Here is a 24,118-nt window from a genome sequence, read left to right as displayed (position 1 = left end):
AGATTTTCAGTACAAATCGGCAATTTCATACTTTAACCCCTATTATTTCTCAGAATGCAAATATATTTTAGAGAGCGTATTTCGGGTGCAAATGGTACCTAATGAACACTATTAGACCTCTTAAAACAAATTTATTTTTGACCCATCCTAACGCAGGGGTTCCGATTTTGTCTACCTATGTGTGTTTCCATAGCACCCGCGATGTAGGGTTTCCTTAGTGCGGGGCTATGAGTGTGTGCGTAATTAAAAAAAATGGATTTACATCATTGTACCAAGTTTTATTGAAATCTGTTAACGGAATGGGGTGAAATTCTATAAACTGGATTCATGTCCTAATCTGCCACCCTTAGAGGTATATTATTTTCTTCAAATTTCAATGGAACCACCCGAGGTACCGGTTTTGTAACAAAAAACAAATCATCGCAATCGATTTACAAATGTCAGAGGAATCGCGTAAGTACGTATATACTAAAAGTCCAAACGAATTGAGAACCTCCTCCTTTTTGTAAGTTAAAAACGAAATAAACAACACAATTACACAGTGATCACATAAGAGCGGTTATACACGACGACTTTTAGCAGCGATGTAAACGCGATGCAGTCGCTAATCGTCTACCTCTACACACGCGCGCGATTTTAAGCAGCGATGCAAACGCGATGCAAGCGGCGCCACTGCATCGATAAAAACGCCTATAAATCGCAAGTGTCGCGTGTCACGAACGCGCGTTTGTATAGCTGCTAAAAGTCACCGTGTGTAAGCACTCTAATCATAACTAATTAAAATCCCTTTAAGTGGATTGTGGTTTTCAAAAAAAAAGAAAATAAGAACGATTTAATATATTTTACCTTCGCCTGTACCAGTAGCTCTTTGAAGATTTGCGAAACATTGATATTCTCCTTAGCAGATGCTTCTACGAACCCATTCTCCCAGTCAACAGTCACCACCGATTCCGTCGTGTGGAACTCCACCTGTAAATCAATGGTGGTTGAATGATTCTGTACCGAAACAAGATTTATTCTGAATGAGAATGATAATAATGTTAAACTATTACTACACTATATTAATTTATCTCCAAATTCTTATTACTAGTACGAAATTAACAGGTCGCGACTTGTGCAAAATTGTGTGAATTGTCCTTTGTGTTCCTGATATTTCAATATGGTTTTTATATGGATGTTTAAAAAAAAAGTAAAGGTAATGGTATCGTTATATTGATTTAAACTTTCACAATTCTCATTCGTTATAATTTGATTTTAAAAATCAAGACCCGAACAAATTCTCATGGTCCCTTCGAGACTATGGAATTACAACTCGTATTTTTCTTCCAATCGCCCCATTATCAGCCGTCATTTTTACACTCACTTCTTTCTTATTCATGTCATCTTTCACACAATCCATACACATTCGTACCTAGCACTCTTCTCGTCACGTGATATTCTTCCCTCCGCATGACATGTCCATACCACGCTAACCTATTACTCCTCATCTTTTCCATCACTGGCGCCACTTTCAAATTTCCCCTGATGTACTCATTCCGTATCTTATCCTCTCTCGTCACTCCACACATCCATCTCAATATTTGTATTTCCGCTACCTGCACAATTCGTTCATCCTCCCTTTTTATCACCCAACATTCTGACCCATACAACATGACAGGTCTAATCACGGTCTTATATATATTCCCCTTTAGCTTAAGGGGAAACAGGGTCACAGGCACTATTCGCCGATCGCAAATAGTGCCTGTGACCTGTCGCCATTTCATCCATCCTGCATTTATTCTGTTCTTAACGTTCCGGTTTATCTCGAGAGTTTCAAATAGATGTAATAACAATAATAACGCACACACTCATAGTACTCAATATACTCAAAATACGAGTACGCGATTAAGTCCCGATTTTTAAAAATCGAATAATGGTAATAAATCGGACAAAACATGCGAGCACTTATATCGGGCTAGTTCAGAAAAATATAGAGTTCACGTCATACAAAACCGTCATTATGATGATAAAGCTATTGGATCCATTTTATAAATTTTCTTCGCAATAACAAAAGTCCTAAATATGAAATTACTTCATTTTTGTAGTCAACTTTGTTAAAACGGTGGTGGTACAAATATTAAAAATCGAGTAATAATTTATTCCATAGGTATTTCACTTGAAAACGTCATTTTTAAGTTACTGCTCCGTTCAAGTGCTGACTTCCCTGTGAAGTACGATCAAGAAACGCTAAGAGTTGCTTTTCAAACAAACTTAAATAAACTTTGAATCAAATTTGTGTGGAATCTAGAGCCATGTCGTCTTTAAATGCATCATTTTCTAACACGTAGTCTTCAATGTTTTAATATGAATTTTAAATTAAAATATATTCAATGCTGATAATTGAATGATAATGTTAATATATGTTCCGGAAAACAGAAAAAAAACGGAAACAGTTCCCTGTAAAAGAATCGGTGTATTGTATAAATGATCCATTTAGCTTTGTTACGTGGAGTCTTTAAAGTCAAGAACAAAAGTGAGAAATACATGAGAAAAATCTTAATATATGTTCCGGAAAACTGGAAAAAAACGGAAACAGTTCCCTATAAAAGAATCGTTGTATTATATAAATGATCCATTTAGCTTTGTTACGTGGAGTCTTTTAAAGTCAAGAACAAAAGTGAGAAATACACGAGAAAATAATTACGGATACACATGTCACATTTACTTATAATAACATTATCAGCACAACCCTTTGCGACTGTTATCCACTTGCAATTGTACACAGCACATGCACAGAAAAAATATACACAGCTGATTAAAATAATATGAATGAATAATATGAAATAATTGAAATAGTACGAAAAAATAGGAACTGTTAAAAATTAAGTGAATTTCCAAAAAATAAAAAAGAAATTGCAAACGCTGAAGACATCTCTTAAAATAGTTTAAGCTTTTTGGAAATATTAAAACAAAACATATTTGATAGTGGTACTCGAACTTATTCATTTAGTATTCACTCGAGGGTGATACGACGAGTAAGTTTTTAAAGATAATGTCGCTACAGAATAAACATCGTCAATAATTTCGTGCTAACATTGGTATTAATTTGAAGAGTTTCCGAACAAGGTCGTGGTTACGCCAAACAGACCACCCAATTTTACTAATCTGTCGATTAGCCACTTTACAAGCAAAAACGAAATTAATTCAAAATTGTCAGTGATAGTTAATGAACTTCTGTAAGATTTATTAGGGTAAGTAATTGATTTTAAGAGCTTAGTTTCCTGTTAGAGGTTGTATGCAAGAAGTGTGGTTAAAGCGTTATTTATTTTTAGGCTCTTAACTAAAGTTATTGTTTAAAAAATATTGAAACATAGTTCTAATACGAATATATATAATAGTATTTTGTGAATGAATATAATATGACAAGGTTTTATTTTTATTTAGTGCAGGCAACACTGTTTTTTTGCTCTTGAACACAAGGCTTGAGTAGTTCATGAGCTAAGAACTATTAGGACAGAACTCCTGATTATTACCGAAAGGAACTAATTTCTTGTGTATGATTTTATTAATTCTGTCATTTAGTTCAGTAGGAATGGGACCTTTTTGTGGACCCACAGACGCGAGGCGATCTTAATTGTCTTTTTAGTTCTTTCATTGTTTTAGTTCAAAGACGCGAAACGAGACTGTGCAAAAGAAACAATTATTGGACTATCATTGCTTTTAGTACAAGTTCGAGTGAGATGCACGATTGAACGTTGCCAGCTCGCTTAAGATCACAGAAATCTAAATAAATATTAAAATAATTAGATTTCTGATTTATAAATCAATATTTCGATTTCAGTAAGACTCAAATATAAACTTATACACAACAAACTTGTTTCATAGTTACTTTTATTTTCTTTTTCAAATTTAACACACTTACACACCATGTGTTGTGTAGTAAATAGGTTTTTTTTAATTCTAATGTTATTCTAATATGCATTTGACCTCCATCTCATCTGATGGAAATTGACGATGAGGTCGACAATGGTATGTTTATAAATAAAGTATATACGTATAAAATAAATAATGTATACGTATATACTTTGTCAATAAACATGCCTGTTTACTATAATAATAAACACAAACACAAAAATTATACATGTATTTTGTAATAAAATTGTAACGTAACATTTTAAAATAATTACAAACAAAATAATTGTAAATATGAAAATATTTTTTTGTAAAACACAAAAAGTACAGCAAAGAGGACAAACAATAAAACATTCCTATTTAAATCGTTCATACAGAGCATTTCATTCCGTGTCCTTTAAACCCAAACGGTTCCTATTCCTTTCCAACGCCCAGATCCCACTGAACTAAGGAACTAAAAGAATTAAAGGAATTAAGAGACCGAATTAGTTCATTTGTCCGAATGAACTAATTGGAATCGCTCTCTTTATAGACCGAGCAGGCACACGTCTATTAAAAATCATTGTAACAGCATATTTTAATTTTAACATTTTTTGTGAAATTACGTTAATTGGTATGAATCTAACTTGTATTTTATTTGTACAGCTATCAATATCTCTGAGTTAATTAACTATGGACTATATATACATATTTATTTAATATTCCATTTTCCGTTTTCGTTTTCATTATTTTACTAGATACTCATTTATGATGTGTTAAGATATGTATAACATATAATTTAGCTGCACAAAAGTGCGCTAACAAATTCCTTGGGAAATATTGTGGATAGCTTTAGTAGGAATATATTTTACTTTGTGGTAACCCGTATTGGAAGATTACCGTCAGTTTTCCTTTTTCTGCGCTTATGAAAATGTAGAGCTTTTATGTAGGTCTGTTTATAGGCTTTCGCATGATATGTATCTAAGTTGCAATATTTATTTTATTGTAGATCATGATGTCTTTACTACCGTGGTGTTAAAAATACCTTGATTTTTATATATACATATATACTGTACTAGTAAAAATATTTCACTAGTTTATTACTATTATTGATACAAAGATCTAATCTGTTGGTAGCCTCGGTGAGGCTACAGATGCTGGTTTGAGTTCAGTCCAGATACAAATAATTTTTCTTTGCATCAATAGCTATATTTTTTTATGATATCAAGTGACGAGACGAACAAATCGTGCGCCTGATAGTAAGCGACACGCCTGTTCATAACAGTTGCAGTTCCACTCAGAGCTTTATTTGCAAAGGTCTGAGGGGCAACATCACTGCACCTGTCACTTTGACACTTATGTAGAAAAGTCCCATGTGCTAGTAATTTCACCCTTTAAAACTACAATGCAGTAATGCTCACATTACTACTTGGCGGCAGAAATAGGTAAGATAGCAGTAGTTCCCTGGATAAACTCTTTCACACGGAGCTTATACTGCTATTAAAAAAAATATATCTATCTAATTTTTTTTCATGTTATTATATATTTGATACTTACTATTATTATTACTTACAAGTTAAAAGCCCAAAGTACGCAATAGTAAAAATAATGATCACAGAATAACATCACGACGCGCACAATAATAGCGAGTATTTCTCTTTAATACTATAATCAGTTAGTGTAGCTAAGGACAACGTTAATTTGTGGGTGACGCATCCGAGTGTAAACAAATCAATTACGGGGTTCGAACGGTATATCACGGAAGACACGTACAACATACCCTTCCTAGTATTTCACTTGATTTAGTGTTATGTTAGCTAGATATTGACACGTCAGCGGAAGCTCGCGCGAGTAATAAAGAAAAACTATATTACGAACCCTACCTGTTTCGGATTGCTACGATTTTCCGTCTACACGTTTTGCACACTGAAACGAACGTTCGAATTTAATCTTTTCGTATTTTTTTTCCATTCACATAGCGCGTTATGTATATAAAGCAAGTTAAAAGTAAATGGCAAACGACTGAATATGAGCATACATTTTCGTCTATTCCAGATTTTTTTAAAGATTATTTTGTTTCCTTTCCGGTTGTTAAATCGGATAGAATGGCTGGGGCAAAATGTATAGTTTTAGTTTTTTTGTTTAGGTAGAGGAAAAAATAAAAAGCTCTCAGAGTGGATTTTTCTGATCAGTACCTGTTAGGACAGACACGGGTCGGCTCTCAATCATTTTGAGTTTTAGTTTTTGATTGGAAAGATTTGTATTTACAAGGTTTTACCTTATTTTGCACACTTGTAAAACAGGATGCTAAACAAACTGTCTTAAATGCAAAGTCGTTGTATACTAGTAGGTTTAAACATAATGGTGGTTTTTGAAAATAACAATAATTTGCAATGGGCGTAAAATCGCCGGCGATAAAGACTGATGGTTTTACAACCGGCGGCGGAAGGCACCATCGATCTGAAATCATTCAGATCAATGGTGCCTTCATTGATTTGATCTGGATTCATCATTGATTTTTTCAGGCTATTAAAAAAAACATTTTATTTTGTATACATTTTAAATATTTGTTACACTTGAAAAAGTATATTAGCAGGCACATGCCTGCTAATATACTTTTTCAAGTACTTTCTCAAGTTTATTTTTAATTTTCTCAAATTTATTTTTTAACTGTTATTAAAAATAAACTTGAGAAAGTAAGAAAAAAACATAAAATAATATCTAAAGGCAACAATAAAAAAGACAACCACACGAATTACTTGGTCTCAAACTGGGGATTTCCCTGTACTATGAGTATCAGAGGAACAGCAAATTCACGCCGGCGCACTTCCCAGAACACCAGAATAGAATCAATTTAGGAAAGTTCATTAACGGGAATCAAACCATCGATCTCCACATCCACCACCCACATTGCAAACCATTTGGCATCCGAGGTCGTCAAAATAACTAACAAAAATAGGATGTTCGTAGACGTCTTTCAATTCATTTTAATTATACTGTGTTGAAATATAGTAAATAACTAGCAATAATGCTCATACTTCATTAAAGTAAAACAGTTTTCGCCACGCCGATTTTACGCCGGTTAAGTTCATTGGCGGCGGCGGCGGTGTAGAAAAAGTGTCGGCGGCGTAAGCGCGACACACGTGTCCAGACAGAATACAAATGCGACTTTCACAAAATTTAAAATTTCATCATGATAGTTTTAAAAGATAGAAACATTCTAATCTGCCCCCCTGATTTTGTTATGTAAGCATTTTTTTTGTTAGGTATTTCCTATTTCTGCCGCCGAGCGGTAATGTGAGGTGAAATGAGAGGCACGTGGGACTTGTCAACATATATCTTAGGGTGACGGACGCAGTGGCAGTGCTCCTCAGATCTTTGCGATTTTAACACTGAGTAGTACTGCAACTGTCATTGATAGGCGTGTCGCTCACCACCAGGCACACGACTTGTCCGTCCCGTCCCTTAATGTCATAAAAAAAACTAGTGTTGTGTATAGTTATAATTGGTTTGCTGAGTACAAAGGTATTTTTTTTAATACTTGATTATCCTTTTATAATAATAATATTTAATATATACAAATTAATATACTCACTTCTGATGAGTGTATTTTGATCTGTAATCTGTTGCTGTATCCTATCAAATAAAAGTAATGAACAAATAAAATTTAATCAATAACATAAAAAATAATTAAAAATAAAATTTTGCACATAGTACAAGTTTTCTGAAGTTCAAAATTAGCAAATCCACTTCTTTTATTAATTTATAACGCTGTGATAATCCAACAATGGCGTGAGTAATTTCACTTGTCACCTCTCGTAAATTTTCAAAAGGCGTCACGTTAAATTCCGAAATTTCGCTAGGAGTGTCAAAGGGGTTTGCTAGGAAGTTACGAGTATTATATGGATTTAGGACTATTTGAGCAATTGTACGTTCAGGCGTAATTTATGTATTATTTACCTGCTGAGTTCTTCGAAATCCTAATCGTTTTATTACTATACTACATAGTGCTTTCGAAAATACGACCAGTGTCAAGGAGATTATATAATAAAAAAACTTTTTTTTTAATTTATCTGGAGGGTGCTGCAAAAATTGATAGAATTTTCAGTCACTTCTTTTGGTCCTGTGTATGTATAAGGTCGTTTCGTGGCTCCAAATGATTTGTTTAGAATCTTTTGTGTAGTTTTCAACCCACTTGAAGGGGAAAATGAGAATAGTTTAGATTTCAGCTTCATCAGCAGTGGAGGGATATCGGTTTTAATGGACTCCGGGCAGTTATGAAAAGGTGACTTAGAGGGTTCTTTTCGACGACACTTTTTGAAGGTGGCGAACTTAGACAACTGGGCCCAAATGTTGCTTTAGTCCTTTATGTAAGATATAGTTTTGATGTTCATTGTCGTGTGCCTGACTAGATTTAACTAATAGATGACAGACAAAATAGCGAGTGCTGATTGTGAACAGACTCGCAAAATTGTAAAGGAACTGTACTTATGTTCTACCGTTGTTCGCTATCCAATTTTGCTTTGTACAACTTATGGAAGGTGTTCTGAGAAGCGGAAACAGACATTCCTCTGTACAATCAGCTTGTTCAACACAATTTAACTGTGTTGTGTGTTCGTTAATTTAGAAAATTTACAGAAACCTTAAAGTTGGATCATGTTGAATGATGGCATTGATAGCAACATATGCTCTTTGGTAACTCGTTACAAATACAAGAAATATTGCTAATAAGTTGATGAGAGAGAGTAAGGAAATAAACCTTGATTTGTTCTTGGGTTGTAGTGTTACCAAAAACAGTTCATGAAACCATTTTATACAGAAAGTAAAAATTTTTTTACGATTTTACTTTTACCTTTCAAACTCATTTTACTTTTACCTTTCAATCAACTAACAATCTAATTAACAATAACAGACACTATGAAGACTAACCACGAAGAAAAAAATATTAGGAAGATAATAATGATATAAATGTACTTATATCATTATTATTTATTATTTATATTATATTATTATTTATTTCAGATATTTTTACTTCTAACCTTTCCAAATACAAATCCTCATTTCAAAAGGTCAAGGTAGAGAAAATCACGCTTTACGAAGTTGCGCACATAATAAATATTATATAAAAATAAATATGGAACAGTAAATACAGTAACATATTTCAAACATAGAATCTTTAATAGAACTCTTTAAAACTAGTAGAATAATTCAGTCAATTGTTTGCACTTATCTGGCCAGTGTGCCAGTGTTAGTTATTACTAACTGAAAGCAGGTAATAAAATAAACAATCGATACTCACGAGATTGAGCGTGCATAGATAATATTATAAAAAAATGAACGCACTTTAAACAAACTTCGAATGAATATTTATAATAATAATAATCTTTTTACGGTTTGCTTGCAGTATCGAGTAGAATTAACTTTTATAAAATGTTAATGCAAAGATCGAACACAGAAAAAAATCCTTCGATCCGGCTGGAGTCCAACCAAACCTAGCAAACCGTGACAGACGCTATGCCAACTAAGGCACGGAATGAACCAGCGGACTTTACGAATTTTTCAGTTGCAGATCTTTGTTTTGGTTTTTTAACGACTTTTTTACCGTAGCGCCATCTGTGAGAAATCTATTTCTTCATTCAGCCAGGTACCTTTATAGCTACCAGCAGCTGACTAGAGATGTCGCTTTAACAATTGTAATTAAGTTTATTGAATGTCAGGATGTTCAACACCATGCTATTTAAATATTGTTTGTGAAATTTCTATACTAGTTTGTTGAAATTGTGAATACAAAGACATGGATTCAAACCAACGTCTACTAGCAAACCGTGCATGACGCTATGCCAACTAAGCGACGGAACGAACCAACAGACCTTAAACATTTTTCGATATGCTTGTTTGTTGTACATCTTTGTTTTGGTTTTTTTTACGACTTCTTTGCCGTAGCAAATCCAGCTAGCGGTTTGCAACTAAGTCATGGATGAATTGATTACTCCAGATGTTGAGATCGTTTAAAACTTCAATTCTAGAACATCCTGTTCTAGTAATGATATCTGGTATCATGCTTCTAAGGCAATATTTTAAGATCATCTATCTACCACTCAAACAGCACACCCACATCTAAATATATACTATAAGATATCTAATAGAATTTAATTCGATTGAATATTTTAAAAGTTCAAATTCCCTCAAGATATCTCGAAGAAGGTTTCTAGATAATTTAAAGTAAAAGTGGGCAGAAATTTATTAGTAGATCACAAGAGTGCTTTGAGGAACTATATGTAGGTAGTGTTAAGAGTGATTCTTATCTTTTTATCTCAAGTAATCCTTCTAGAATGCTACAAGACCATTTGTAGTGACAGTTCTTATTTAGTCTTGTAGACAGTTTTTAGATAATTTATAGTCTACGATAGTTTTCTTAGTAATACTATTTTAAAACCAAAATACTAAAGCGTTACAAACATAAGACACAATTCTCTTAATACTAACAGATTTCAAGTTTAATGGCTTACAAAATATAAACTATCAAAATTGTAACATAGCGAAATTAGATATAATATTTCTGACATTTTCGCGCAAAGCGAAATGCAATGCGAAGCGCAATGTTTAATCGGTTAGAAGGCGCGAATTGACGTGCGACTTTAAACACATTGTGAAAAGTGATGTAAAACCTGTCATAAAAGTAATGTGCTCGCAAGATTTTTAATATTTATGTATAAAATATAAACTTAATAAAAATACAGCTATCGATTTTCGGTTTTAAATATTTATAGAAAGCTTAAATATACAAAACAACTCACAAAACAAACCATATCCAAGAAGTTCTAGGTTTCTTCAAGCTGATTTCAACTTAGATTTACTTTTTAAAAAGAAAAGAAATTGTTCTCGGCTACTTCATAGTCATTCTTTAAAAATAAAAATGACGATAAGAATTTAAAGCTTTTTTCAAAACATCCAATAGTGTTTTCAAAACACTGTTGTTGTCGTTGTCGTTGTCGTTGTCGTTGTCGTTGTCGTTGTCGTTGTCGTTGCCGTTGTCGTTGTCGTTGTCGTTGTCGTTGTTGTTGTTGTTGTTATTATTATTATTATTATATTGTATTTATTTTAAACTCTTATTTATTATTATTATTATTATTATTAAGGTCATCTAATTTTATAATTAGTTTTACTGTTTACATTCACAGCAAACGTAATAGATTATTACATTTTGAGTTTCTTAATTCTTTATTATATTTTTAAGCGATATATTTCTAATAAATAATGAAAACTAGAGATGTGGGGAATTTGTGGGGAGTATGAACGTTGCTCTCCTAAAATTTAGGGATTTTGACCGTGATTTTTGGGGATTTTGAACAATTGGAATTGGCAACGCTGATTGTATCGAATGATGTGACTTAATATCCAAGGTTCACCACCTCCACCAGATCATTGAATATTCATTTTGCATGAACTCTTACATCGTCCAATAGAGTAGAAAACCTAATTGTAGTATTTTTTTAAATAAAATCTACTGAAGACGCGCTATAACGTGTTTGTCAATAAGTACAAACACTACAGAATGTCTATAAATTAAATATATCTAGTATAAACTTAAGAACACTAGTTTTTAGACAATTAATAGGCTTTACTGGATGTGTATAGAACAATTTTGCTAAAAATAATGAATTGTTCTACAGATGAACTTAAAATAAGGACTATAAGAGTAAATCTTAAGAGAGATTACACTTAATTAAGTTGTTTGGTATCAAGAACGTGTTAAAATTTTGACTTGAGTGGAATAGGTCTACAAGAACAATTTCTTTTTTCTAAAACAATATCATATTAAGACTGTTCATAGATATAACAGTTTTAAGGCGTATAAAGTGTGCTCCTCGGGCAGTTACAATTTCCAATCAAGTAATACTGGAAACAGAACAGTCTCCCCTAAAAGGACGTTTGCTTTATATGGATGAATCAAAGATGGGACCCAACGTGTGATGTCTATAGAAGGTGTGCGACCTTTGCAAACTAAATATAAGAAAACACTTCTCCAACTTTCTGGTCGAGATGTACAACATAATAGCTAGTGCGGATGTGAACCTGAATATAGGTTACGTTGCTCAGTGCATACTAATTCAGACAGTCAAGTGGTTCTACATGCGCTGAGTGACTGCATCCAAACTGTTTTAAGGTCTACGTTGTCGATCAACATCAGACAAAATCGAGTAAGTAGACAATCCATACCTTATTTTTTATAGACCGACATCTGTCGATCAATAAAAAATTGAGCAAATTCGTATGTATCTTAACACTCCTGACGAGAGGTATAATGTGACCTTATACTCAGTTCCAAGTCACGCGCAAGGTGGCCTTTCTCAGCCTGGAACCCTTCATTGGAGATCACATATACATCGGAAACAAAGGTGCACATGCTTTTTAAGACATCTAGCTATAAGCCAATGGTCTTGAATACTCGAAAATCCTGGTAAACGCCTACAGTGTTAAATTCTATAGAGAAGCTCTGGTGCTAGACAAGATCGGCGTCCAAATGCTGACCAGGACTTACAAGGATCAGTGTAGCTTAAATAAGCTCTTGGCTAACTGCAAGTTAACGGAGAGCAGGGACTGTAGATTATGACATAAAGCAGATAAAAGTCCTCTTCACATCTTTAGTCAATACTACCCTTTAGTGATGGGCATATAACAGTCATTCCTAAACAAGCACATGCCGTAAACAGATGAGATCAAGACTAGGAAACCCAGGAAAATCCTTTTGTTTATTAATTCTGTTGATCTAGACTCCGAGATGAAACGAGCAGTGATCACAATAGAACAATACCTGATCTCAGTGATGAAGGGTTGCACAGTAGGGTCAGTATAAGCCACCTTATGAATAGTAATAACTGTCTTTACTCTGACCATGTGGTATGAAAATATGACATGCATTTTTATTAAAAATGTGGGCAAACTGTGTACTATTTGTAATATCATCATCAGCCCATTTATACGTCTCAGCCGAAGGTTTTAGGCCATAGTTCACCATGCTGTTCTAATGCAGGTTGGGGAATTCACGATTTCTGAGGGTTGTGAATCTTTTTTTTAGTTTTCGCTACGATGTTTTCACTTCACCGAAAAGCTAATGGTAAATTTCAAATTTAATTTCGCACATAAATTCCGCAAAACTCAGATGTGCGAGCCCATGGCCTCTACTTAAGAGGTGGCAGGTCAAACTGTTAGCCTATCACGGCTTTTTAACTTTTGTTATAGATAATAAAACTCAGTATGTCCTTATAAACAAAATGCATTTTTCTTTTTCCTCGATTTGTAATATATTATAGGAGTGTCGTTACCACGTCGTTACTATTATCGATTGGACGATTGACGTTACACCAATAGTTGTCACAAGACGAGAGCTCTGGTTCCATTCGATCGGCTCACTGTCGCTTTGGGGTTATACTCGTAACCGTGGCACATTTGTCTCTGTCTAAACGCAACCACCTTATTTCTGAACATTCTTTACGAGGTATCTTTATTCTAATGTTCTATACAGTCTAATTGGGCACAATATCCGTAATAAAACATATTTCATTGTAGGAGTTAACCTGTGTTGAAATGTAAGTTTCTATTCTCAAGATCTATCTTATTTTATTATTTTAATACACTAGGCGTATTATACTGAAATTGGAAGTGGATAAGTACTGCTTGGAAGAAGTCATAAATCAATAAATCGGGAACTATAGTATGTAGAAACAGCAGTATCAGGATTGTGAACCTTATACAGTCTTAAAATTTATACAAGTAATTAAACTTTGAAACTGTGAGTTAATTCAAAAAGTTAAGTTTAAACACAACAATGTAGTTAAACCAATAGGCAACTTTTGCGTGAGATAAACATTAATCATCGCAGCAAATATCCAACACACGTAACTGCTTTTAGTATAAAATGTTGGAATGGTGCTGTTTCATCAATTATTTATTTCGTACAGTATTAACTCTGGTTTCAGTTTAATTCAGCGAAGTGCTTCGTGTTTATAAGTTGAAAATATTTTACGGAACTTACCTGTCTAGCGCCAGTCTCCGCTAAATCCACCTTGTTACCGACGACGACTATGGGGACGGCCGTACTTTCCTTAATCTCGTGTATCTGGTCTCTCAGGGCTCTTACTTCGGAGAAACTGTTCGCATCCGTGATGTCGTATACGAGAATGAAGGCATCTGCCGATTGCATGGATAGCGCCCGCATTGCTGGGAATTCGTGCTCCCCCGATGTATCCAGAATATCGAGCGTGAGCCTCACGCCGTTCACGTTAAAGTCTCCGTGGTGCATCTCCTCAATTGTTCGCTTGTATTTGGTTGAAAACGTTGTGTACAGGAATTGACTAATAAGTGATGATTTCCCAACTCTTGCTGCTCCTAGCACGACAATTTTGTGTCGCACTGCATTCGCATTGTTGGCGAGATTCCCACTGCTTGATACAGTGCTGTCAGTCCTTTCACCTCTGCAACAAAATCATTCATAGCTAAAAATAACAGCTAGTAGATAACTGTACGTTAATTAAGTTATATTCCAGAGAAGATCGTTAAATCCATCCGCCAAACTTTGAAATTATGTACTTCGTAGTGAAGTTTTCAATATCTTGCGAAAATTTGTGTGTGAATACAAACAGTAGTTGTTGTTGGTGAGTAGGTAAAAAAATATTTTCAGATGAAAAATACCGTAATTTAATAAAAATCAGTCAAAGTATAAAATATACATTCTGGCTAGTCCCCGTAGTGAATTCCGTTGTTCTGGCACTTACTGTACAGAGAATTCCCAAGTTTGAGAGCATGTAATTGAGTGTAGTTGACACATTATTAATACAATGTGAATGATGTGGTGGATGGAACGAATACATTGGTGGCTTAATATCTATCTAATATTTACAGTAAACTCGTTTTCCTTTAAAAAAAACAAAGACCTCGTCTATCATCACTAACAATCGTGTATCTCTAGACAATCTGAAATATACTCATATAAGACGTATCTTCTTTGTATTAGCTTAGTTGGGGGTTGTTACCATTTTGAAACATAAGCCCGCATTATGGAGATAGCGCAAAATTATATGTACAATTCACAAATTGAATCCCAAAACAGGACAAATGTATGGACAGGATGTATGTCAACATTAGTTACAATATGAAAATAAAATTAAAATGTAATTCAAAAGTTTTATAGCAAAGTACTTTTAATATTAATTTCAAATATGCATTATGCACTCATATAACAGAAAGCTTTATACTTTTGTTTCGGTTAGTTTATTTAACAAATTAATACAGAGTCTATATATATATTATTTGTGGACAAAAGGCTGCGCTGGAAGCAGGTATAGAAGGTGATTTAAAATAACATTGCCCATAAATTTGACGTCGATGTGTGAGCCGTATTTTGCAACGATAATAATGCAAATAAGGCCCGCTACTAACCCAATATTAAAGCGTGTTTTTTCGATAAAAGTGAGAAAATAGGCGATTTGGCTAATGTATTCGTGTAGCTAGATAAACAGCGAGGGCACCGGGTGCTTATCGACCCGGGGAGGGTCACAAATTAGCTAATTGATAAACGTATCGCTGTGCAAACGATGTTCTCTGTACCTTGAAATACTTTGTGTGCAAAATTTTGTACATTATTGTATATTATTTTGTAAGGAACAATTGGAAATTGAAAAGATTTATCGCATGTGGATGACTTTTGTAACGTGAGGATGATAACAAACAAAGCTCAATCCAACTAATCTGGTGTCCGCTCCTGCCATAAAGCTCGGCTTATCGGTCGACAAATAAACTCCCGATCGATAACTACCTACACTAGAATCTGAGTCACACTTATGTTTTTGAAAATTAACACACATAAACAACGTACGCAGCTGACATAAATGTAGTGAGAGTTAGGCCCTTATATGTTATTACCGTATTTGTAACTCACTCACGCGTCCAATCAATTATCCGAATTGAAATGGAACATTGGTTATTAGCTAAACGACACGTTGATGTCGTTAACATCCGACGGACATCGTTTATTGGAAACCTGTTGGGATAAGTTGTTGCTTGACCTCAGTAATAATTTCGAAGATAGATAGATAGTATAGAAACGGAACAGTGAGCAAACAATTTCAATTATAACAGTGCCCTATTGTTGGTAGTAGTTACATAGCGCCGTTGTTTATTGACCTAATGCAGTCTATAACTATTTTACGAGGAGTCGACTACAATGCAGTCAGAAGAGCATAGGTCACTCTGTAGTCTGGACTTAGGTAATGCAATAATTATTATATCATGCGTATTATATTAAATGCTGAATTACAGAAAGACTTCGGGCTGAAGCTGAGTCAACAGCAGCCTACATTAGCAACCGCTCACCCACTCAAAGTTTCTTCAGCCCTGTAGAAGTATGGAGTGGTAACAAACCAGATTCAAGTTATCTACGAATTTTCTGAGTCGAGCAATGATGAGCATAATACCGAAAAAGAAACGAAAAAAACTGTATGCAAAATCAAATGAGCTTATTTTTGTTGAATGTTGAAATTGTACCAAAGGCTATAGTTTCATAGACCCTAAAAGTAGATAAGTGTACATATACAGTAGCTAAGACACGGTATGGGGAAGTCGCTGGTTTGAGTCCAGCCGGATCAAAGGAATTTTTCTCTGTGTTCGATCTTTGTATTAATAATTATAACGAACTAGTGGAGTAATTTCACAAAAATAATTGATTATTTAGTAGTAAAACATCGTGAGATTCAATAAACTTAATATGTAATGCAATTCAAATGCTTTTGCAGTTTTATGAAAAAACATATAAACAGAAGGTTATGGTGATTTATATTATGAACATGGTATTAGTGTTACAACCGAAGACAGAACTGTAACATAAATTATAAATGAAATCAGTTTAGTCGTCGTTTATGCAGCTTTGAGTACATATAACCTAAAAGATATAGATGAGTACGTACAGAGTAAAATATATTTCCGTTTTCATTATACGAGAATTCTATTTCATTTCGCACAAATACATATTCAATTTGGGGATCGCAGTGAGCGAAATTTTGGAAAAACATTTAATCACGACGGAAATTTTGCCGTGAGGTAATAACAGATCCGCGAGAGATTAACGGTGAAAATGTACATTCTCGGCTACTAAAAATTTCTTAAGAATCAGCGTCTTATTGGAAATATTTATTTTCCAAGTATTTTATTTTTACTTTTGTAAATGGAAGTCATATTGTGCTGTTATATTACCAGTAATGTGACAATGAAATATGCCTTAAAACTCAGGTGTTATGTGATATACGTGTCAGGTATCAGGTGATGTATAATGTATCATGATAGGTATTATGGATACGTACATAAGTACATAGGTAGGTGCTGGAACACATTCGCCGATCAGTCATAAACAACATCTTATATTCCACACGTTGTACAACAGAGTGATATGACCTATTTACTTACGTTAATCAAAATTTTTAAACGAGACCTACAACCCCCTCTAGGTCGGTCGGTATTTTTATTTCTTATTTAGTTTCAGTTTTCAGCGTAATTGGTCCGTTTTTGCGCATTTTTTATTAGCAAGAGTAATTTATGACATGGAGGGCAGTATAGTTGATTCAGTTTGTGCTATACTTATTTATACCTAAAAGTTACTATTGACAATCTTTTTTTATTATTTTTTTATATTTTATTTATTATTACATACATTACACGCTCAGTTATATATTGTACACCATGCACACTTACTCGAGACAATGCTTGAAGCGTCAGGAAGATTCAGTAATTTAAATGCAAATATCATGAACATTTTGAAGAGGCGTCTATTCCTGTAAACGTACCGACCGTAAAGATCGCACGATATAAAATAAAAGACGGTAATTTCTCCTCGAGAGATCGTTACAATAGGTTTACGACACTCGCTTTATATCTATCAGCAGGTGGCGTCATATTAATTTTATTGGGCCGTTGTTGTGGGAAAATAATTCAAGTTAAATGTCATGAACTCTCTGTATTCTTCATGAAATCTTTGCTGAGACAAACTAAATGCCAAAAGAGAGTCTCACTTATCCGTTTAAAACTTTGTTCATTATTAGTGGCAATAATAAATCACTGTATAATAGCGCACACACTCATCAGTATGTTACTCCACTTTTGAAACAAGAAAAATAAAATGCTTTGAATTCAATATTCTATATTTGTCAGTTACGGTTCAAACTCGCTTTATTGAATATCACACGGTACATACACCTTATTATTATTACGAGTACTATAACATTAATATTAGTACTGTGAAAATAAGAAAAAGAAATGAAAAAGGCAGAAACAAATCGAATTTCATTACTGAAACATGGAATTGAACCTTAAACACGGTGTGCACAAAAAATTGCATCACCTTTATATCTGTAGTGTTAAAATCATAAACAAAACCACGTTAAATACGAATTAAAAATAAAAACGGAATGACTTTAAAGACGTTATTTTTTTCAACTTCACGTTTTAATACTAAACCGTTTTAAACGTAAAACCAGTGCCAATAATAGTTATAATCACCTTGATATAAACAAATACTTATCTACCTGATAGATGCGTAAAGAGATTGTTATTATCTTTTTGCTTAATAATTCTATTTAAGAATCATGGAAACACGTTTATCACAAAAGATAGTTGAGTTAAAAGGAGGGTGGATATTTATTACAGGATACAGGCCGTTAATTTCATCGCGGTTAAGCCGATGCGGCTTGCCCAGTGGCCTATAAACGCGGCTACTATTAAATTTGACTACCGTCAACATTATTACCAAATACTCATATTACGAGTATGTACTTGCATTGTGGCATAATTAAATTAATATTCATCCAATCAACTACCTTACCTATGAATGTTGCCCTACTTAGTTCAAATCGCAGTACAACTGACCGTGCGACCTCTTTCATCGTCATCCCACATTTTTATCATACTTTTGTCCGGTTCCTGGAAACTTACTTTTGAAATTTTTAATCGTTCTGTAATTCTTAGGTCATTCTTCCTTTGTTTCGTCCATTCGCCACTCCCCTCAAAATTTTCGGAGAGAATCTCGGAGAAAGACCTTGTCCTCGTATCATGTAAACCTAACTGCCTATAGCAGCAATAATACGGATACATTCCCTTTGGGCCTTTACTTTATCTGTCTTTCCTTTCTTCTTTTCTTCAACTTTTTCTTGTTATAATTCTACAACTAATTCATATGAACCGAGCGTACTTTATATCACTATTACTCAACCCCTAGACCACAAAACTAATAAAAAATGTCAATTGTCAATTCTTAAGTGCAAAGACAACCATAATTCTTATGAGGCCTATAACTATAGTATAATAAGAGCAAGTACGGCAACTCCCGCTTCATCGGCGTGTAAATGCCTATACTTTGTTCGAAGCGTAGGGTTGTTACATTATTATTTTAGTTGTATCTACTGTTTGTAAATATATATTTTTTTTTAAATAAGGTGTTCATCACTGTATTCTCGTGTTATATTGAAATAAACTTAGGTGAATACAATAGTAAGTACCTATATACATATACGTAAGTACGCATTGACATTTTTATACCAGCATCGTGGATTAGCATGAGTATCTTGATTGCGGAGAATAATTATGAAATCGCATGAAATGCTGAACAATTCTGAATTTGAAGCACTTTTGTTCAAACTACCACAAACACAACAATAAACGCGTGTACCATTTGATGTCATTTTTAAACACTGAGCGCGTGTGACGACTCACGCCATGCAACGCGAGTGCACCGCAAGATTGTGCGAATGTGTGTGTCGATACACTGCACGCTGCGGGCGTGCATACATACAAGCCGCGCTGCTACTTTTGTATGGAGTTACCATGCTTCTCTTATTACACTTTGCTATAACTATTGATTTTACTTTTCCAGTCTGAATCTAAGTGTAAACACTAGTTAGGCGGTTACCATTCGTTATTCCGTTGTGAATAATGTTAATAATAATGTACAGTCATATACATGAGATGCCCAAACCGACCTTGTGATTCTGAGAGCCATCTTACGTATTGAACAAAGAAAAAAATAAAGCAATTTCAACTCTATTGTGTAAGCAATACTGAGGTGTGTTGCTTGAAGATAATCAACATATCTTTAAAACCCATACTAAATTTCGTCATTTACCTTCCAAGTAACGAGCGGCTTGTTGTATCGACTGCCAGTTTCAATACCCGTGATTCCATTCCACGAGCACTGTTTCGTTTTAACATTATATTTTTAACAGCATTGTTTCACTTTTTAATGTTAACGTTGACAAATCACAATATTTGTTCACTAGAAATTGCCTAAGGTGGGTGGATAGATATTATTAATAAAGCGTAGGGTGGTTATGGATAGACTAATAAATCACGAAATCGCTCTGCAGTTTGCATACGATTGTGACTTCTGTGATTACGCATTGTTCCACGTTTCGTTCCTATTTGTCTATTCAGTTTTAAGTACCTTTAGGGTTTTAGTGAGTTTCAAAGCTTTCTATTTTGTTTTAATATAGACTTAACGGAATTATTAAAATTAGATATTATTGTTTTGTATGAACAAGACTTAGACATTCCTTACACCTATCCAGACGTTAAAAACAAAAAAAAAACAATATTATATAGTCATAGCTAAATAATATTTTATTTTTAAAGTGACTCGAAACATGCTTGACTCGAACCATGCTTGCCCCAATTTGCAAAACAATCCTTATACCGTTTGGCCACGACGGCGTTGTTAAAGGTGGTTGGAATTTGTGTTCTGTATTTAAGTAAGAACCTTAACGCTAAAGATCAAATTCGCTTAAAAATTTCTTAAAATGCCATTCATTAACGAGACGACCAGGGATTCATACCAAAACAAATTTTACGGCTCACAGGTTAAAGATTAAGTTTGTTTAACAATTTTCTCCACATTTTTATGCTCAGAATTAAAAGGTCGACAAAGTCGGCTTGGGGGCGTATCGTGTGTATATGAGAAACTCTGTGTCCAGGTGCCATGGAGTAACATGGTTATAATCACAAATTACATCCAAACTCACGAGAGAAATAAATGTAAGTCATATAAATATTTCTCCCGGCTCGGGAATCGAACCCGGGGCCTCTGCGTGGCAGACCACTATGGTAACCGTTTGGCCACAGTGGTAGTTAAGAAATGGAACAACGAAAGTGTAAAATGTAAAAAATATTTTTCTTTTAAGTTTGTTTAAAATCTTCAATAACGATTTTCGAATGTTCCTTTCTAAACATTAATTACATTATGTGATAATAAGGTATTTGACTCAAAATGTTTTTTTGCATTGCAAGTCCCGGGGCCCGTATCGATATTGACTTGAAATCAGTTTTCCGATATCTCAACTAACAGCAGAGATATTAATGGTTATAGTCAGTGACAGGGGGATACTTCATCCTTCTTTATCAAAACGATCATTAGTAATGTACCTTATGTGGTGCCATTAAGGTTACGACGTCACAAACAAGACTAAGTGTAGCCGTTTTCTTTCCAACTCGTGATTTCCGAATACCTGTAACGATTTTATTCTTAAACATATTTGAATTCTATTTTTAAACGTTTCATTTTGTCAATTTTATAATGGTAAAGAAGGCACTTAACTTTCGATACTAGTCACATTGCCTTCTTTTGTAATATACACAAATAGGTATCTCGTTAAACCCAAAGCAGGAAAATGAGCGCCAGATCTATTCAGATAAAACTTCAATGGGAAAAGAAAACAGTCTACGTTGGTACATATAAATAAATAATATATTATATATTTAGCAATTTTTATAAATACTTAGTTATTTCAAAAAATAATTAAAAAGAAATGTATTACGGTGCCTATTGGGTTACTTATTATTTCGTCAAAAACTACTTCAGCCCCACGGACCATTACATTAAGTAGGCATTCATTTGCTACATTTTATTTGAAAAATGAGTAAGATTTAAGGCAAACGTTATTAACGTAACTCAGATTTATTGAAAAATATTAGTCAAGACTCTCGCCACTCTCATCGGGGTTTGAATTACTTACCTTAATGGTAATAACATTGTTATCGCTGACGAATTTTTATTGGAATTTTATTGAACGACAGACACCTTTTTCAATGTTCTGTTTCTCATATTTATCTGGATATTGATAACAATAACCGTCAGAACTTTGGTGAATAATGCACTAGACCTTTTTGTACGATTGCATGTTTTTTATTTAGTGGTTTTTTGTATATATATTAGTTGATAATGTATAATATGTACCATTTTGATTCACAAAATATTTTGTTTTTCATGTCACAAAATCAGGGACCAGATCTGTTCAGATAAAACTTTAACGGGAAAAGAAAACGGGCTTGGGGTTTGATCAAAATAATGAAATAGAATAAAAACTTGTGTTAAGGTTGACAGTGTTGAACAAGCGACAGCTTGCGAAAGTGCTTTTAACTTCCAAAAATCATTTCACAAAGTTTTATGGTGTTCGTAACTCGAGTGCCTATTGCCTAATGCCTAATCGCAGAGATACCATCGCTTGCCAAATTACACTGCGCCAACTGTTCAATATTACATACCTTTGTGATTATTTGTTCGCCCAGAAAGTTAACAAACACAAAAGGTCAAAGATGAAAACCATATCAAGACAAAAATTCAGAGGCTTTTAACATGAACTGAGGCGCAGCAAATGGAAAATTCTTTCAGAAAGCAATAATTCTATTTCATTGAACACCGAATATCCGCACAATCTTATAAATTTTGTCGACATTTTTGCATTTACAATTTAACAATAAACGAACGAGTTTATTGATTGGAAATAATTTTCAGTTCCATTATGCTTATATAATTAAGACGTATAGACATATCTTAAAGATGTTTATTACCAATCCACTTTCTGTGGAAGCAACTCCTTTTAAATATCTTTATCTTCCTATTTTTATCCTTGTAATTTACTTAATAAAAAACTATTTTATATAAACTAAGCTGTTGTCCGTTTTGCTTAACATAACCTATAAGTAGTACACTTTCGCAGTTTTCGTAGGCGGCAATGTGATTCATTAATTTGACTCTATCATAAAGGTTTTCGCCAAATTGAACGCCGTGTCGTTGGCCGCTTCAGCATAATAATTCAAATTAAAATAAGCTATAACTACCTCCAAGGATTGCCTGTAAGCTACTAGAAATTCTCCTGTTTTGTCAATGTAGTCACCTAGGGTAGAATACAGTTTATAAATGAAAGCAGCATTTATAAATGAAAACAATGAATACAATAACTTCGATTGTTCATAAGAAACAAGCAATTAATTAGCCAGGAAAGCCAGGTGGGTTTTGGTAATTTATTTGGCCATTGCAATATTCAATCAATGTCTTGCAAAAGTTTTAACTTTCATAATTTATAATATACGTTATTGAATTGTACGTTGAATCATACGCAATGCGGTTGTACATTTTTTATTCCTGCAAATCGCTGTCTAATGATTACTTATTATGTTTAGTAGGTAAGGCAATATTCGTATTCATAGCTAGTATTCACGGCAAACCGTACCACAAGTAAAAACATAAACCGCTTACTGAAATTGAATTGCTTCTTTAGAGTTACGTGTAAGGATTCTGCTTCTTGTAAATAAATGATGAGATAATCCAGATTTAGTGTAATAGCACAAGCTGAATTCGAGTAGATTAAAAGAGGCCTTTACTGAAACGCAATTATTTTAAAAACTACATAGATATTTTTAAAATATAAAATGTGTCTTTTCACCCTGGAGAATATTATTTTTCGATAGCGCAACTTCTTGCTTCTTCAGCTTCTTATTTGAAAATAAATATACATGTTTTAGATCCGAAATAATAGTTTCATTCCCTAAGTATATAGATATATATCTCTTATGATATGTCGTTGGTCCAGATGAACAGGGTAGTATCTCAAAAACACAGATTTTTCAGGAGAGCAATTTGAAAGTTTCTTCTAGCATTATTTCAGCCGCTATTGTTACTTGTTTCTCCTCACCTATATGTATTTAAAACCTACACATTTAACAGTATTTTTTTTTGGAATATTTCTTATTCTTATACAGTTTCGTAGTTTTAACAAAAACCTGAAATTGTTCAGAGAGGTGTAGAATATTAACCCTTTTGAACATAAAATATTTGTGATTCAGAGTTTTAACTATTCATGCTTAATACTTTTAAATAAAAGCAGGAATTTTGAAAAGTTTGAGGAACATAGTAGTATCTCAAAAAAATACTGCA

The 24,118-nt window shown here is 33.8% G+C and overlaps 1 protein-coding gene across 1 annotated transcript in view; it reads right to left on the bottom strand.

Moving 5' to 3' along the window:
• LOC113237378 (ras-related protein Rap-2b) overlaps positions 1-24,118 on the bottom strand; it is a 56,816-nt gene that overhangs the window by 8,523 nt on the left and 24,175 nt on the right. The window contains exons 2-3 of the mRNA XM_026473807.1: positions 13,907-14,345; positions 847-969 (exon numbers count right to left, since the gene is read on the bottom strand). Coding sequence (XP_026329592.1) covers positions 847-969; positions 13,907-14,345 — 562 coding nt within the window. The remainder of the gene's footprint in view (positions 1-846; positions 970-13,906; positions 14,346-24,118) is intronic.

The sequence above is a fragment of the Hyposmocoma kahamanoa genome, unplaced genomic scaffold, assembly GCF_003589595.1.
Source record: "Hyposmocoma kahamanoa isolate Upper Pololo Valley unplaced genomic scaffold, ASM358959v1 93, whole genome shotgun sequence".
Taxonomy (NCBI): Eukaryota; Metazoa; Arthropoda; class Insecta; order Lepidoptera; family Cosmopterigidae; genus Hyposmocoma; species Hyposmocoma kahamanoa.
This window is presented reverse-complemented; position numbering and strand designations above follow the sequence as displayed.